Below are 16,529 nucleotides of genomic sequence, written 5' to 3' on the forward strand. Positions count from 1 at the left end.
AACCTACGAGTGATGGTGGGAATAATATGCTTATTCACTTCATTCAGTGAAGAGAGAGAGAGAGAGAGAGAGCGTATCCATATCACCGAGATATCCACTCAGGCACTCAGTCTCAGCCTCACTCGTGTGAGGAAGAAATAAGGGACACCATGAGTGGCTAGCTAGTATTGGTACCGGTACCGAGCAGTCTGGTACCGGTACTGTACCATATAGCTAGTACCGTTAGTACCGGTAACTGCCCATCCCTATTGTTGAGTAGCGTGGCAGCGTGGGTACTGTATTGTTGTTCAAGTGGCGCGCGGGAAGAACTGAGCTCTGCTGTGTGGCCGCGGCGCTATGTGGGTCCAGTTGCGTGAGACATCTGGTGGCCACTCCATAAAATATCGCGTATAAGTGGGAAAAACGTGAATATTTTTTTTTATTTTTTTTATTTTGGACCCCGCGTTATTTAAAAAACGCGTAAACCAAACTCGCGTAAATCGTGAGTTACCTGTATAATACATGATGACTATGTTGAGTTTATGGCTCAAAACTTGTTATATTCAATAGCGACATTTGAAATTTGGCGCGCGCGGCGATCCCGGATACGACGTAGGGCGCTGTTTTGGCCCAGCCGTAGTGAGCTGTGGGTCGTCCACATCTCATTCACTGTTACTGGACACAGCAAACTCACTGGATATATCCAAGAGAGTGTCCTTTATCCATCACGACACCCAGACACACGCAAGGAAAGAGGTTGGAGTGGTGTCTGCAGGAAAGGCAGGCTGCGAATCCTTAAACCTCTGAATCAGCTACCTACATCACTTTCTAAGGGAGTAAACTGAGACGGGCGTTTAATCCGAAACGAGCGATCCAGAGGGAACGAAGCAAATGAGCGGAAGTAAACCAGTGGCGTAACAGACTGACTGGAGGCCCCTGGACAAACTTTTGTGCGTGAAATTTTGCCGGAGGCGGCCGGTAAGCGAAGCAGCGCCATGGCCTGCGGGCTGGTAGTCAACAGTAAAAAATAAATAAATAAATAAAAAAAAAAAAAAAATCACGGCTCACAATTATTTTCAATAGCAAAGCAGTCTCATGGAACACTGGTCAAACCTGTAGTATGTGCATAGTTCTTTGGTAGTTAGTTTATTATTATTATTAGGTATTATTACTATTATTATTATCGTTATAGCAAATTATATTAATATTATTTCAGCCTATTATATTAAAATTAACATAGGTAACCCCCCATTATATCATTATAATTACTATATCCTATTATATCATTAAGATATCCTAATGTAATATTTTATAAAGGTAGCCTATTATATTATTATCATTTTAGCTTATCATATTAATATTATTATTATAGCCTATTATAATATTACTGTGTTCAGATAGCTGGGAGCTATACCTATTCGGGATGAAGTAATGAAGGAAACCGGCAATAGTAACTATTAATTATGTTATTTTTAGTTGTTAACAATGTAATATTCATGCAATAAATGATCAAAATCGACTACGTCAGTCAGTCATGACCCAGTCGGTGCAAACGGAGAAACATATATTTACAGGCACAGCACCTCGTAGGTGGCACCTGGTGGTGTAACTTTTGGCGTCGTGCATCACAACGATAGCTGATCAGTTTCCCACATGGACCACAGTCACATAATATATTTATCGTGCGTATTCAAGTTTTCAAGTCACGAATCCGCAGAGAGCCGCATTTGGGCGGTATAGTATGCGGGGGTTGTGCGGGGGTCTCAGGAGGTTGGGAAGGGATTAGGATTTGGGTTAGGACTTAGGATTAGGGTGAGGATTGGGTACAATCTCTATATCTTTTAAACGTGCAGCCCTTGCATTATACAGTTTATACCACAACACAAATCCAACAAGTTCATTATAATCACTATTCAGCACAAAAGTTGTTAAAATAGCAGGATCCTGCCACGCATCATACTACTCAATACAGAAACACCACTTCAAAACTCATCACACTTTGTATGTGGCAATGACCGGGGTTTTGTCACTTTCTGACCAACAATGATCACTCGTCATTATACAGCATGCTGAATGCTGATAAAACACAACACAATGTTGTTGCTCGTATTCACTATAATATCAGTCAGTCAGATTTTTACCCATCAGCACATAAGTTATTAAAATACAGAACCCACCATGAATCATGCCATGCACTGAGCGGGCATCAGCCAGCCATGTTTCTCATTTCAAAGATCAAGTCAACACTGCAAAACTCATCACAAATCATGTCTGTGGCAACAACCGGGTTTTATCACTGTCTGACAATGATCAGTGGTTATTATAGGACATGCTGATATACACAACACATCTTTGTCACTGATATTTCACTCTGAAAACCGCAGAAAAATACAGATCCCACACAGTGACAGTACCATTCAAACATGCGGGAGTGAGGAACTGGAAATGAGTTCTGATTCCAGTGTTGCCACTGTTGTTTGTTGCAGTGTTGACACATTACTTATTGTATTTTAGCTAAAATGAAAATATTACGAAGGGAAAAGCAGTAAATTTAGGGAAAGTAAAAAGATATTTTCACATTATTTTTGTTATTTCTTTTACTAATTTATTTATTTCTTAATCATTGCCTCATCGGGGGCCCCCTGAATACCCAGGGCCTGAGGGCCTGAGGCTGCAGCTTCCATGTAAATCCACCACTCTCTCTCTCTCTCTTGTCCCAGGACCTCCGAGGCCCTTGGACTTTGTCCACCCCTGTACTATGGGTGTTACGCCACTGGAGTGAACCACCAAACATACACAAACTACATTTATTCACCACACAACCATAACAAACAAATATCACTACATACATTACTTTTTCATCCTGTAAGGATTAGCATGATCATTCCTTTTATTAGGTTTAACCCTTTCCATCCGTGATGCAGACGTCGGCGTCACAGTATGGAGTCAAGAGGAAATTGAAGAGGATTAATCCTCCTCTAAATTCTTCTTAATCCTCTTCCATTTCCTCTTAAGAGGTTTAGAAGAGGATTAACCCCTTCACTCCGGCGACGCCGACATTGGCGTCCGACGGCGTCTGACAGCGTCACTGTATGGAAAGGGTTTTAGTCCCCTTCTAAACCTCTTAATCCTTTTCCATTTCTTCTTAATCCTCTTCTAAACCTCTTAAGAGGAAATGGAAGAGGATTAAGAGGAATTTAGAGGAGGATTGAGAGGTTTAGAAGAGGATTAATCCTCTTCCATTTCCTCTTGACCCTTTCCATACTGTGACGCCGAGGTCTGCGTCACGGATGGAAAGGGTTAAGAGGAAATGGAAGAGGATTAAGAGGTTTAGAAGAGGACTAAACGGTGACGCCGTCAGACGCCCATCAGACACCGACGTCGGCATCGCCAGAGTGAAGGGGTTAACCCCTTCAACACGAGGACGCGTATACTGCGTCCTTGTGTGCCCCGTACCATATCTGAGGATGCGCATACTGCATCCTGGCTCGCTTTAGCCAATATACGAGTTATTTTATCTTTATATTTATGCTTACATCTCAAAATTATCAATTAATTTATGCTTCTTTATGTGCACCATTTAATTCTGCATGTTTTCATATATAATACATGATGATTATGTTGAGTTTATGGCTCAAAACTTGTTATATTCAATAGCAACATTTGAAATTTGGCACGCACGGCGATCCTGGATACGGCGCGGGGCGCTGTTTTGGCCTGGCCATAGCGAGTTTCTTTATGTGCACCATTTAATTCTGCATGTTTTTATATATAATACATGATGATTGTGTTGAGTTTATGGCTGAAAGCTTGTTATATTCAATAGCGACATTTGAAATTTGGCGCGTGCGGCGATCTCGGATACGGTGCGGGGCGCTGTTTTGGCCCGGCCGTAGTGAAGGGGTTAAGCTTAGTGATGTGTAGGATGACATACTAATGTGATTCAAACCATTTGATACTAAATATTTTTGTACTTTTTAAGATAATAGAACACAATAAATAACCCCTCATTTTGTATTTCAACATACAGTGTTTTGTACATATCTATTTATGTTGCCCATCACTTTAAAATTATCATTGGAGCCAATATAATGAAACGTGGTGGCAAATTGGTAATATATTTTATTGCTTATTTTTTTCCTTTTTTTTCTGGGGACCTATATGCCTGTACGGATCGTCCGATCCGTATACTTTTATTATTTTTTTCTTACCTCATTTTCACCCCCTAATATTGTGATGCCAAAACTGTGCCTAATATACAATATAGCCAAATGATTATACTTTAAAGTAATCACTTCAACTTTACGTAATTCACTCGTTTTTTTTATGACTATTTGAAAAAAAATGTATAATCCCTCCCCAACTCACCCTACACATACATAAACTGTCCCTTAATCAATATCTGAATACCCTCGACTCACGGCAAGAAAACTGACTAGGGGGGGAGCAAGAAGTTATGATAACGTGTGTGTTAAGGTTTTGTGTACGGCAGCAGGTGGCAGTCACCTGGGGGAGTTGCCAGGTCAACCTGTTGGTTGAAAGAGAACGGCGTTGAGTCCCCGTTACAAAAAGGGATGAATTATTTCTACGGCATTTGTCCGCTAACTATTGACGTAAAGCCTGTATTATCAATATAGCAAGAAGGGGGGATAATGCACCTCTGCCAGGTGTTGGGAAAATTAACCGAGTAAAAAAAATCAATGTAATCATACTAACTTTATCTGATGGTAATTATAATCCAAGTGACCGGAGGTAACTTTTGGGGGGGTGCGTGCGGCGCCTGAGGGGGGCGGCGAGGCACGTGAAAAGGTATTGCACCAAATGTGGCAAGACAGCTTATGTAATGGAAAAAACAAGGAAAACAAGAATGCATAAGCAAGGGGGGGAGGGGGGATATGGAGCTGATGGGATACAGGTAACTCTCAATTTATGTGAGTTTGGTTTACGCGTTTTTGAAATAACGCAGGGTCCAAAATCCAAATAAATGTTTAATTTACACGTTTTTTCACTTATATGCGATATTTTATGGAGTGGCCACCAGATGTCTCGCGCAACTGGACTCACACGGCGCCGCGGCCACACAGCTGAGCTCAGTTCTTCCTGCGCGCCACTTGAACAACAATACAGTACCCACGCTGCCACGCTACTCAACAATAGGGGTGGACAGGTACCGGTACCAGTACCGGTACTAATGGTACCAGCTATACTGTACGATACTGGTACCAGACTGCTCAGTACCAGTACCATTACTAGCCAGTCGCTCATGGTGTCCCTCATTTTTTCCTCACACGAGTGAGGCTGAGACTGAGTGCCTGAGTGGATATCTCGGTGATATGGATATTCTCTCTCTCTCTCTCCACTGAATGAAGTGAATATTGATTTTTCGATAGAAACCTACCTCTTGTTTGATTTACATTGTTTTTGATTTACGCGACCAATTCAAAGACACAATACTCGCATAAATCAAGGGTTATCTGTATTACACCATGGGAAAGAAATGTGGGGGATCTAACGGCCAAAAGGGGGGGTGGACATACTTAATACTTACATACACTTAAATGTACTATTGTGATCCTATTGTACTCCCAATATAACCCCTAGTACGTCGAGTCCTCAACCCCCATTTGCTTCCCCCCTCCCCTTTTCTCTTAATTTACCACTCAAACCACTGGGTTATCTTGTACCCCAAGTTTGAGCCACTACATAGCAAAGCTGCTTTGTTTACTGTTTAATTGACAAGAAAAGAGAACACCCCGTGCTGTGGCACCACAGTTCGAAAAACTTTTTTTCTCAAGTCTATGAAAATTGTAGGACTCCCGGTGTTGTGTTCCTGGCTGTCCTCCCGCAAACTACGCATGCTCAGAAACGAATGTAAACAAAGACTTGTTGATAAACAGAGCTGTTCTCACGCATCTCCTGACAGCATGGCCATGCTCACTTTGCTTGCCAGCTCCCCCACCTCATGAATCTATGATGCCTTCTAGCCCCCCAAAAGAATCTACCAAAATTACAGTGTGGCAACTTCTGTCATCCTGTGTTGTAAGGCATCCCATCCTGATCTGCGCATGCGAGGACTTTGTTTACATACACAGGGTGGATTAATTTTGGCACGGTACTGGATCTTTTGTCAACTGCCTATTGTGATCTGTCCCATCCAAGTTTATTTATATTTTTATAAAAGTAAATGACGATATATGTTTTGAATATGAAAAATGCATGAAATGTGAGTTTGTTCCTGCACCCCTTGTATGTTAGTAAATGTGATAAAAGATACAACCTGCACCCCTTGTATGTCAGTAAATGTGATAAATGATACAACCTACACCCCTTGTATGTCAGTAAATGTGATAAAAGATACAACCTACACCCCTTGTATGTTAGTAAATGTGATAAATGATACAACCTGCACCCCTTGTATGTCAGTAAATGTGATAAATGATACAACCTACACCCCTTGTATGTCAGTAAATGTGATAAAAGATACAACCTACACCCCTTGTATGTCAGTAAATGTGATAAAAGATACAACCTGCACCCCTTGTATGTTAGTAAATGTGATAAAAGATACAACCTGCACCCCTTGTATGTTAGTAAATGTGATAAATGATACAACCTGCACCCCTTGTATGTTAGTAAATGTGATAAATGATACAACCTGCACCCCTTGTATGTTAGTAAATGTGATAAATGATACAACCTGCACCCCTTGTATGTTAGTAAATGTGATAAAAGATACAACCTACACCCCTTGTATGTCAGTAAATGTGATAAAAGATACAACCTGCACCCCTTGTATGTTAGTAAATGTGATAAATGATACAACCTACACCCCTTGTATGTCAGTAAATGTGATAAATGATACAACCTGCACCCCTTGTATGTTAGTAAATGTGATAAAAGATACAACCTGCACCCCTTGTATGTTAGTAAATGTGATAAATGATACAACCTGCACCCCTTGTATGTCAGTAAATGTGATAAATGATACAACCTACACCCCTTGTATGTCAGTAAATGTGATAAATGATACAACCTACACCCCTTGTATTTCGGTAAATGTGATAAATGTGCATTTTCCTCTGAGCGCTCTCGTCTTGCGGCGAACAAGGAGAACCCAAGCTCGTGTCTTCGACATGTACAAACAGGATGCTCATACACCAAGTCACCGCTCGTAAACCAAGGCATCTTTAATGGGTTTTATTTTTTTTTTTTGCTCGTAAATCAAAGTGCTCGTAAACTAGGGCACTGCAGCTGCTGTCTATGGCATCGGTGGCTGGGTCATGCACAAACGAATATGTTCATCACCAAATCACAGAATGGAAAAGTGAAAGGGTAAAAGTAGTGAAGTTGGGGGACAGGATTTGTGGTGTTTTGGTGTGGTTTGGCTGCTCAGTGTTGACAGAGTAAAAGTGTTATGCCAGCATTTTGGGATCACGTCGTCATGTCCGTACAGAAACAAATTATATAATTGTGAATATGTTTGCCATGTTTTGCGGTAATGAAATAGTGACAGGTGTACTGGAGTGTATTATGATTTCATGTAGACGAATATGCTTGTGAACTGTAATGCCATATTGTGAAGTTGGAGCGAAGCAAAGCGATGGTGTGGCACTCGGTGGTGGTGGGCAGATGTTTGTACACTCAAGTTGTCGACACAGCAGTAAGGGTGAGATAAGAGTGCTGATTGGGGCACCCAGGGGGGTGCCTGCATGAGGCCCTCCTCTGGCTGGGTGAAAGGCAGAAGCAGGACAACAGTGTCAAGAGCCACACCTCAGAGCCACACATCTCCACCTACGAGTGCAACTCGGATATCGGGAGAGTTGACTGTCCCGGCTAAGTGTATGTAGGTATCAATTTGGCCTTTTGATACCTGTAGTGTACACGAAATGGCTTTTGTGTTGGTTATTCGTTTTGTGACGACAGTGATGACTACTCTGTACTGAGTCTGTTTAGTGTGTACTGATGGCGGTATGCTACTTTCAAGGTTTGACCACTTCTGAATAAAGGGAGCGAGTTTTACACAGCTTGTGTCAGTCACCATCATCCCACCAAGACGCTGACGGCGCCTATAGGCACTCATAAACCGAAGTATTACTGTATAGATTTACAATATTTTGCATATACGATTGACCTAAATTATTACCAATTTTTCAATTTACAATTGCTGTGACTGATGTATACCATTGTTTGACTGATCAGCATTTGTTCCATCACCCAAGCGATTGCAGCGCCCTTTGCCACTGCGGCCACTTGTTTCTGCACTGCCATTCAACCTCCCATGGGAGTGTTAGTGTTTGCCCTAGGTGTATTTTACCATTGAAAACGTACTTGTGTGATCACTGTGTATAGTCAGTGAGGGCTGCTAAGCGTCCCAAAACTGTCCATGCATTCAACAAAAGGAACTGTGGAGTGGGAAACAGGTTTCACCACTGCCATTTGCAGCTGAGGGTCTGAGAGGTACGGGTAAGTACCAGCACCCATACTTACTAATGGTAGGGTGGGTTGGGGATGAATAGAACATGTGGACATAATGCACAGAGGCTACCATGGCCACATTTATAGGTTTAGAATGGTCTTCCTCTAACAGGCATTAGGAAAAATGGGTGTACACAGCTGAGCAATGGCAGTTTGGCAGGGGCTGCTTGGCTAAATTTAGAGATGGTTTCCTTTTCTTTTATGTAATATTTTGCCACCAATTAAAAGATCTCTGGTGTCCATGAATTCACAAAGAGTGTGTTGATAAGGCACATAGTACTGGGATATGTCTAGATGTGATGAAATTAAGTGATAAAAGTGAACTCCAATGTCACAGGATGACATGAGTGCTTATATAAATATCAGTGGCATCGTATGGATAATCAATAGTGGGATCTTAATGTATGGAGTGTCCATGCCACTCACAAACAATTTGTGCCTATTGTTTGTATGTATGTTTAATGCCAAGATTTTTCTCTTTTCTACTACTCCCGGTCCCACACGTCCTCTGCGTGTATCGAAACACATGAGAAATTAATCAAGACAAGGAGAGGGTTTTGCCGCTGCCCGGGATTGAACCCGCGACCAGCGTGACGGGAGAGCCACTACTTTACCAGTCGGCCAAAGAGGTACCCCGCTCGCTGAGTGGGTTATGGGAGGCTCACCCATCAGGCCTAGTCGCCGCACTACATATGCATGAAAATAACAGTGTTACATAAGATGCAGCCATGTAATCCATGACAGTGACACCTATGCAAGTAACAATTTCATTCATTAACTCATAATTGTTGTTTTTTTTTTTTTTTTTTTTACAGCAGAGGAAAGAGCTCAAGGGAAAAAAAAAAAAAAAAAAAAAAAAAAACTAATGGAAAAAAAAGCCCGCTACTCACTGCTCCTACATAAGAGTCAAGAAGAGTGGCTGAAAGATAGGTCAATTTCGGGTGGAGAGGTGTCCTGATACCCTTCTCTTGAAAGAGTTCAAGTCGTAGGCAGGAGGAAATACAAATAAAGAAAGACTGTTCCAGAGTTCACCAGCGTGAGGGATGAAAGAGTGAAAATGCTGGTTAACTCATATGTAAGGGATTTGGACAGTAAAGGGATGAGCTTGAGCAGAAAGTCATGTGTGATGAGGTCGCAGGAGGGAGGCATGGCAGTTAGCAAGCTCAGAAGAGCAGTCAGCGTGAAAATATCAATAGAAGAGAGGGAGGGAGGTATGCAGTTAGCAAGTTCAGAAGAGCAGTCAGCGTGAAAATATCGATAGAAGAGAGGGAGGGAGGTATGCAGTTAGCAAGTTCAGAAGAGCAGTCAGCGTGAAAATATCGATAGAAGAGAGAGAGAGAGGCAACATGGTGGCGGAATTGAAGAAGTAGAAGACTATCAGTAAGAGGAGAGTTGATGAGACGAAGAGCCTTAGGGCCGTATTCTTAAATCTCACGAAATCGGTAACGACAACGAGTCCCCACGCACACTAATGTTCGGGTTGTCACAATTTGCATATTCTTAAACACTGAGATTTGTCGGGTGGGATCTGGTAACACTGGCGGTGTGAGAAAATTTAATTAGTGTATAACCAGCGGGTCACTTAGCTCGTTTTGTAGAGGCTTTCACATATAGTGGTCTGAATAAGTCGGCGATGTGTGGCCGCCCTTGCTGTAGTTATAAGTTAATTAGCTGCCTGCTGCCGAGTCAACTTGTAGTAGCCTGGTGTATGTGACGCCACTAAGGTAAACCGCTGACGGGTGTTTACACCGGTGAAGTTTACAGCTGACAGACCGTGTTCTCGCCACAAAGGCTAACTGCTGACTGCTCGCTAATAGATTACCAATACTTCCCAAACAACCCTTAATTCCTAACACTCTGGACCATAGCTGCCACCCTCTTATGCATTGGCAACACTGGCATGGTCTGCTTCAGTTAGGGTTAGTTTCTCACCTTATATGCTCCTTCATATTTTTGTTATAGACTATGTATTTTCACCTTGCAACTGTAATATGAAGGTGTATAAGGTATTTTGAGGTTGGAAAGTTTGGAAAGTTTCATTTAGTCAGCGCAACATCTGTGGTCATATGCCGGAGAGAGACAGAAGGGGAAGGAATTATAGGAGGAGGGAACAGATCCCAGGAGACGGGACACAACCCCCGATTAATACCTGGTACCCATTCACTGCTGGATGGACAGGGGCGTAGGGTGTCGGAAAAGCTGCCCAAATTTTTCAACTCCGCCTGGGAATCGAGCCCGGGCTCTCTCGGTTGTGAGCCGAGTGTGCTAACCACTGCACCATGAAGCCCCCTCGTATTTTGAGGTGGCAGAGCTAAACTACACATGCATATACCCTATATTTTCATATTAAAATAGTAATGCTTTCTGATTAGGGGAGATCAAGAGAACACCCACCTAACTCATGGCTGGGGTAAGTTGATCGATCCTGCCTGGAGTGGCTGAGATGGAAGGGTAACTGTGTGGAGGCTTACTCAGAGAAACTGTCAGGGGTGGAGGCAGTGGGTGAGCTAAATGCTGACTGACAAGAGCTGATCCTGGCATAGAAAGAGGATTTTCACTTCAGGGAGCTCAGGAGAAATGCTCACACAAAGCATGAGGCTGAGGGCAAGCCCTCAGTTTGATTCTACTGGGTAGACTGACCATGTGGCAGGTTTCTTTCATGCTTCTGCATCAAGTGAAATTGCCACCTATGACGGGTAGAGGGCAAAGCCTACAGGACCTCTGGATCTTCAAGAATGGAGGGTCCCCTTTTGATACGGGAGTGGCTGGGATGAAGCCCACCCACACAACCAGGCCTGAGATTAACCATCTTGGGGCTCACCATGTGGATTTCTGGAATATCCTGAGCCTTTTGGAGGATCACTGACTGCCTTAAATAGCAAATGAGCTTAAAAGACTCAAGGTGGATATACTGCAACTCTCTGAAATAAAGAGCTTTGCCAGTGGTGAGATCAGTGGTGTTGGGTACAGCTACTATAGGTCCATTGTGAGCTCCAAAACAGCATTTGGACTCACAGGGGGAGTGGTGCTTTTGGCATTATGCTTCAGCTCAGTGGGATGACTTGAGGATGTACACTTCATTTTTCATGGTATGACTACACCCCTGGAAAGCCTGTACTCTCCAGAATCCCAACTTCATCAACAAGAAAGAAGTAAGACATTAAGTGGGCCATGATTGACACAAGATAACTATAGTCACTGCCAGACAATTTGTTCCCTATGCCCTGTCCTTTCTGCTGGAGTCATTACTGGCTGACTGAGATTATTCTATGTTGAGAAAAATGACAAATTATGAAAATAATAATATGCACAAACAAGTAAAAGTTGAAATAGGCACTACCCAGGAGATAGGATAAGGGAGGGGTCTGAGTTTATTTGACAAGTTGACTAGCAGGGACTAAAGCAACATTTTACTCTTTGTTAACTAGCTAACTTGTGAAAGATTCACTCACCTGGATGCCCATCTACCTGGAAATTTGGTCCCTCACGGCGCAGAAGGATCCCCAACAACTGTGTCTGTCCGTGCAGAGTGGATACTGAGCGCAGGACATTGATCACCTCATGTGTTGGTTGTAGATCCATGTCCTGCAGTGAACCAATAACAATCACCATGTTTTCAAGACACGATTTGCGAATGTATAGATACAAATAAACATCCATGAAAAAAAATGCACACCCATGAAAAAAAAATGAGGAAGATATGCAAAGAGTTCTAGAAAACAGGAGTGAGAGAAGGAAGGGAAAGATGCATGGAAAGGCAATATGATCTGTTTGGAAATTGATTTTTTGTATTTTTCCGCCCGTAACATCAGTAGGCTTCCATAGTGGGGTCTGATAGTCGGCCCAAGAACATTTATGATACGATTATGCTCATTAGATGAAGGCAGTTGAGACGCCGATAAAGCAGCAATGTAGGCTTGTCGCAGCTAACAGGTTAATCTCACCTCCCCACGTGCAACATTTGTTTTATGATCACGCTGCCCAAACACCTTGATACAAGTCCTGGGAAGCGAATTGCCAGGTCTGCCAGAAAGCACCTTGTTCCTGAGATTAAATCAAACGTAATATCTTGATGAAACAGACTTTTCCTGGAAGAAAGTCTCCTAAAACATTAAATTGAAGCCAATGCGTGTATATCAGTCAGAAAACTCAAAAATGTTATTATATCAGATCAAGAGTCAGATCAGATCAGGTCTAGAGTGTAGGCAGTGGAAATGAGTTATTTGAGGAATGCATGTGGTGTGAGTAGAATGGATGGAATGAGTAATGAAAGTGTATATAAGAGTTTTGGAATGTGTCACATGGGTGAAGGGAAGAAGTGTGGAGTGGTGGAAGAAGTGAAGCGACAGACTTTAAAGTGATTTGGCCACATGTAGCGAATGGAGGAGAGTAAGATGACCAGGAGGGTGTATGTGAGTGAGATAGAGGGAGGGAATGTTAAAGGACGACCTCCAGTGAAATGGAGAGATAGGGTGAAGGAGTATGTCAGGGAGAGGGGTGAAAGATCCTTGAGAAACATTGAGCAGGCAAGGAGGGAGTGTCTGGATAGAGAGATGGAAACTCTTCTACCATGGCCATCCCCTGGTGGGAGCTCCTAGAAGCAGGCATCAAGGATGATGATGAAGAGTTCTCTCAATCAGCTCATTCCCACCCACCTTGCTTATATTCGATTGTCCACCATGGTGTGTGTGTATTTACCTACTTGTAGTCTACACGGCCCAAGCTAAGCTCTAATAGTCCCGTCTCCATATCTACATTCATCCAGCCTTTCCTTCATTTGATGGACATTGCTCACCTCCATCACCTCTTCCCGCAAGCCGTTCCATGTGTTAATACTTCTATGTGGAAAACTATACTTTTTCAAGTCACTCAAACAAGTTCCTTTATTAATTTTCTTTCCATGTCCTCTCAGCCCCTGCGTTCTCGCAGTAGAGAAGAGATCATCTCTATCCACCTCATCAAACTTATTTACCAACTTATACAGTGTGATCAGATCTCCTCTCTCCCTTCTTTGTTCCAGTGTTGTCAAGTCCATCTCCCTCAATCTATCTTCATACATCATATTCAAGAGTTCTGGGACCATTATAGTTGCAATTCTCTGTATCCTTTCCAACTTTCTGATATCCTTCTTTTTGTGAGGTGACCACACAACTGCAGCATATTCAAGTTTTGGTCTTATCAATGTTGTTATTATTTTCTTCATCATTTCTTTGTCCATAACATGGAATGATACCCTTATATTTTGCATCATCCTGTAGGTTTCTCCGAATAACTTGTTTATGTGCTTTTCTGGGGATAGTGTCTTGCATCGTTACTCCCAAATCTTTTTCTTCATGTACCACCTTAAAGTTTTCTTCTCCCATCCTGTATGTTTTCCTTGGTCTTTTTTTACTTTTCCCCATTTCCATGACATGGCATTTGTTTGCATTAAATTCCATCTCCCATACCTGGCTCCATCTATACACTCTGTCCAGATCTTTTTGCAGTTTTTCACTAAGAGAAGGAAGAAACACCAACAACACATGAGGACACAGTAAAAAAATTGAGGAAAGGAAGATGCTTGAGAGACATAAAGAAATATAGCTTCCCGCAAAGCAACATAGAGGTTTGAAACAGACTAAATGAGGATGTAGTATCAGCAAAGAGTGTGCATAACTTTACAGAAAAACTGGATAAATACAGATATGGAGATGGGACCACACGAGTGTAAGCCCAGGCCCTGTAAAACTACAACTAGGTAAATACAACTAGGTAAATACACACAGAAGGGGAAATGGGAAGGGTGTGGGGAAGGAGGGGCAGAAGTGAGAGTCAGGTCATGTCCTGACCGAAGCCCTGACCTGACCCTCCCTTCTGCCCCTCTGTGAGGGCAACTACCAACTGAGTGGCGAACTACCGGAGTACTCTTGCTGCTCATTTGCCTGATGCCGTTCGACGCCTCAGTCAACCTAACCACCGAGGCTTCTCAATCCACCGTGGGAAGCGACTTTGTGGGCGGCCAGCACCTTCATTTTCAGACAGCAGCTGGGCCTCGCTCTGAACACTTGATTCTGCTCCGGCTCCAGCTCTGCTCTCACTCAGGTTTCCTCAGAACCGTGGGCTGGTTCTGGGTGCCTCACCTTGCTCCTCTCCGCGCATTAGACTCCCGTTACTACCGTGATCCTGATGCCCCTTCTCCTCCTGCGCCTCCCTTGTCTACCATGTCTACCACTTCAAGGACGAAGCTGTGCTGCCTCGTCACTGCCACTCTGAGGACGGGACGCCAGAAGAGGAAGCAGCCATGCAAAGGATCATTGCTGAGTCCGTCATGCTGAAGCCTTCGTGTTGGAGACTTCAGTGTTTGTGAGGTTGTTGTGGGTTTCTTTACTTTATTTAAAGTAAATTGGTGTCTAACCATTTATCTTGTTTATTGTTATCCCCTTCCGATTACAGCACCCAACTCTGGAACCTTGACATGTGGCGACTTGGCCAAGATTGGGTCAACTGCTAATCGGAAGGGTTGGCTTGTTAAGTCGCCTTTGCGTGCCACTTGCTGTCTGCGGCCCGGAAGTGAGTGTTCAATCCTTCACCGTTCTTTTGTGGCTGTTGCATGCCCACGGTGGGATTTGTTGGTGCTGCCATAGCACTTTTTCAGCCCTTGTGCTGAGACATTGTTTACCCGATCACTCGCAGAGTATCGGGTGTGCCACTTATATCCTTTTTACATGATTATTTTGGCCTATCTTTCTTTGCTGTCTTCTATTTTCTTATTGTGTTTTGGGTTCTTCCCGTTTGTTTGGGTTCGTGTCTATTTTTTCTTGGTCCTGTTTTTTTCTGTTGGATTTTTTTTGTCTGGTATTAATTGGTATTGTTCTTTATTGGTGTCATTGTCTGTTGGGTTTATTTTTTTGTGCTTTGCTGTCCATCTTAATCATGTCCAGTTTCGAGGTGTTTAGGGCTCAGGCTGTCGCCTTGGGGCTGGAGGGTCAGGAACTCGGCCACTACGTTGTCCAGCAGCAAGCCATCGGGAGGGACGAGCGCGTGGCCGAGAGAGAAGAGAAGCGTCTCCTGGCCGAGAGGGAGAAAGATGAGAAGGGCTGCCGAGAGAGAACAGCAGAGGATCCTTGCGGAGAAAGAAGAGCGGGTTGCCGAAAGAGAGTTCCAACTGGCAAAGCTGCATATAGAAAAAGAGATAGAGCTCGCCCATGTCGTCGGCCAAGGAAAAGTGGCTTCTCCTTCCTGCGAGAACATGTGAGGACCGAAATTGCCTGCTTTCCAAGAGGGAGAGGACATCAACACCTACCTCATCTGCTTTGAAAGGATGGCTGAACTTCTGTGGATCGACAAGGACAGCTACACCGCAAGATTGGGTTGACCCCTCACGGGTAAGACCACTGAACTGTATACTTCACTGTCAGCTGACATAACCGAAGATTACGCTCTCTTGAAGAAAGCTCTCCTCACTGGGTTCAGTAAGACGGCGGACAACTACTGTCAAGACTTCCATCATGCCAGGATTAGAGTTGGGGAAAACTATCAGCAGTTCTCCATCCGCCTGACTCGGTTGTTCCAGGCATGGTTGGAAGCCTCTGACGTCCCCTGCACTTATGAAGCGCTCCGGGAGTTTATGCTCCTTGACCAGATTCTAACTAGTCTAACCCCAGACTTGAGGATCTTCATCAAGGAGCATCGGCCGAAAGATCTTCCCAACACAGTGAGACTTGCCGACAACTGGTCATCTGCCCGCAACGCCTACCCTAAAGCTTCCTCTCCTAGTTCCCGAGACCCTACTAAGGTTGCTTCGCCCACGAAATCTTCAGAGCCCTCTCAAGGAGCCTTCACCAAGACCTCTGCCCAGCCCAGCACAGCAACCGTGAGGTGTCACCAATGCGGGGAGGAAGGCCATCTACGTCCGCGCTGCCCAAAGAATCCCCACGCCTTCAAAGAGGTCGAACCTGCTAAACCATGATATCAGGTAGGCTTTTGCCTTAGTGACAAAAGTGTCCCGAAGTTTTCCGTTTCGGACACTGTTAACACGTTACCTGCGTGTTGGTTCACCAGTGTACCATATAAGATTATGTTCTGGTACATATTGG

At 43.6% G+C, this 16,529-nt stretch overlaps 2 protein-coding genes across 2 annotated transcripts in view; one reads left to right on the forward strand and one right to left on the reverse strand.

Annotated features, from left to right (window-relative positions):
- LOC126996279 (probable phosphorylase b kinase regulatory subunit beta) overlaps positions 1 to 16,529 on the reverse strand; it is a 297,183-nt gene that overhangs the window by 138,316 nt on the left and 142,338 nt on the right. The window contains exon 19 of the mRNA XM_050856656.1: positions 11,907 to 12,039. Coding sequence (XP_050712613.1) covers positions 11,907 to 12,039 — 133 coding nt within the window. The remainder of the gene's footprint in view (positions 1 to 11,906; positions 12,040 to 16,529) is intronic.
- On the forward strand, positions 846 to 11,873 carry LOC126995913 (keratin-associated protein 9-1-like). The gene is made up of 2 exons (XM_050855806.1): positions 846 to 9,665; positions 9,731 to 11,873. Exon 1 carries the CDS (start codon positions 6,228 to 6,230, stop codon positions 7,152 to 7,154), a length of 927 nt encoding a protein of 308 aa, XP_050711763.1. The 5' UTR covers positions 846 to 6,227; the 3' UTR covers positions 7,155 to 9,665; positions 9,731 to 11,873.

This window comes from Eriocheir sinensis, chromosome 9 (genome assembly GCF_024679095.1).
Source record: "Eriocheir sinensis breed Jianghai 21 chromosome 9, ASM2467909v1, whole genome shotgun sequence".
NCBI lineage: Eukaryota > Metazoa > Arthropoda > Malacostraca > Decapoda > Varunidae > Eriocheir > Eriocheir sinensis.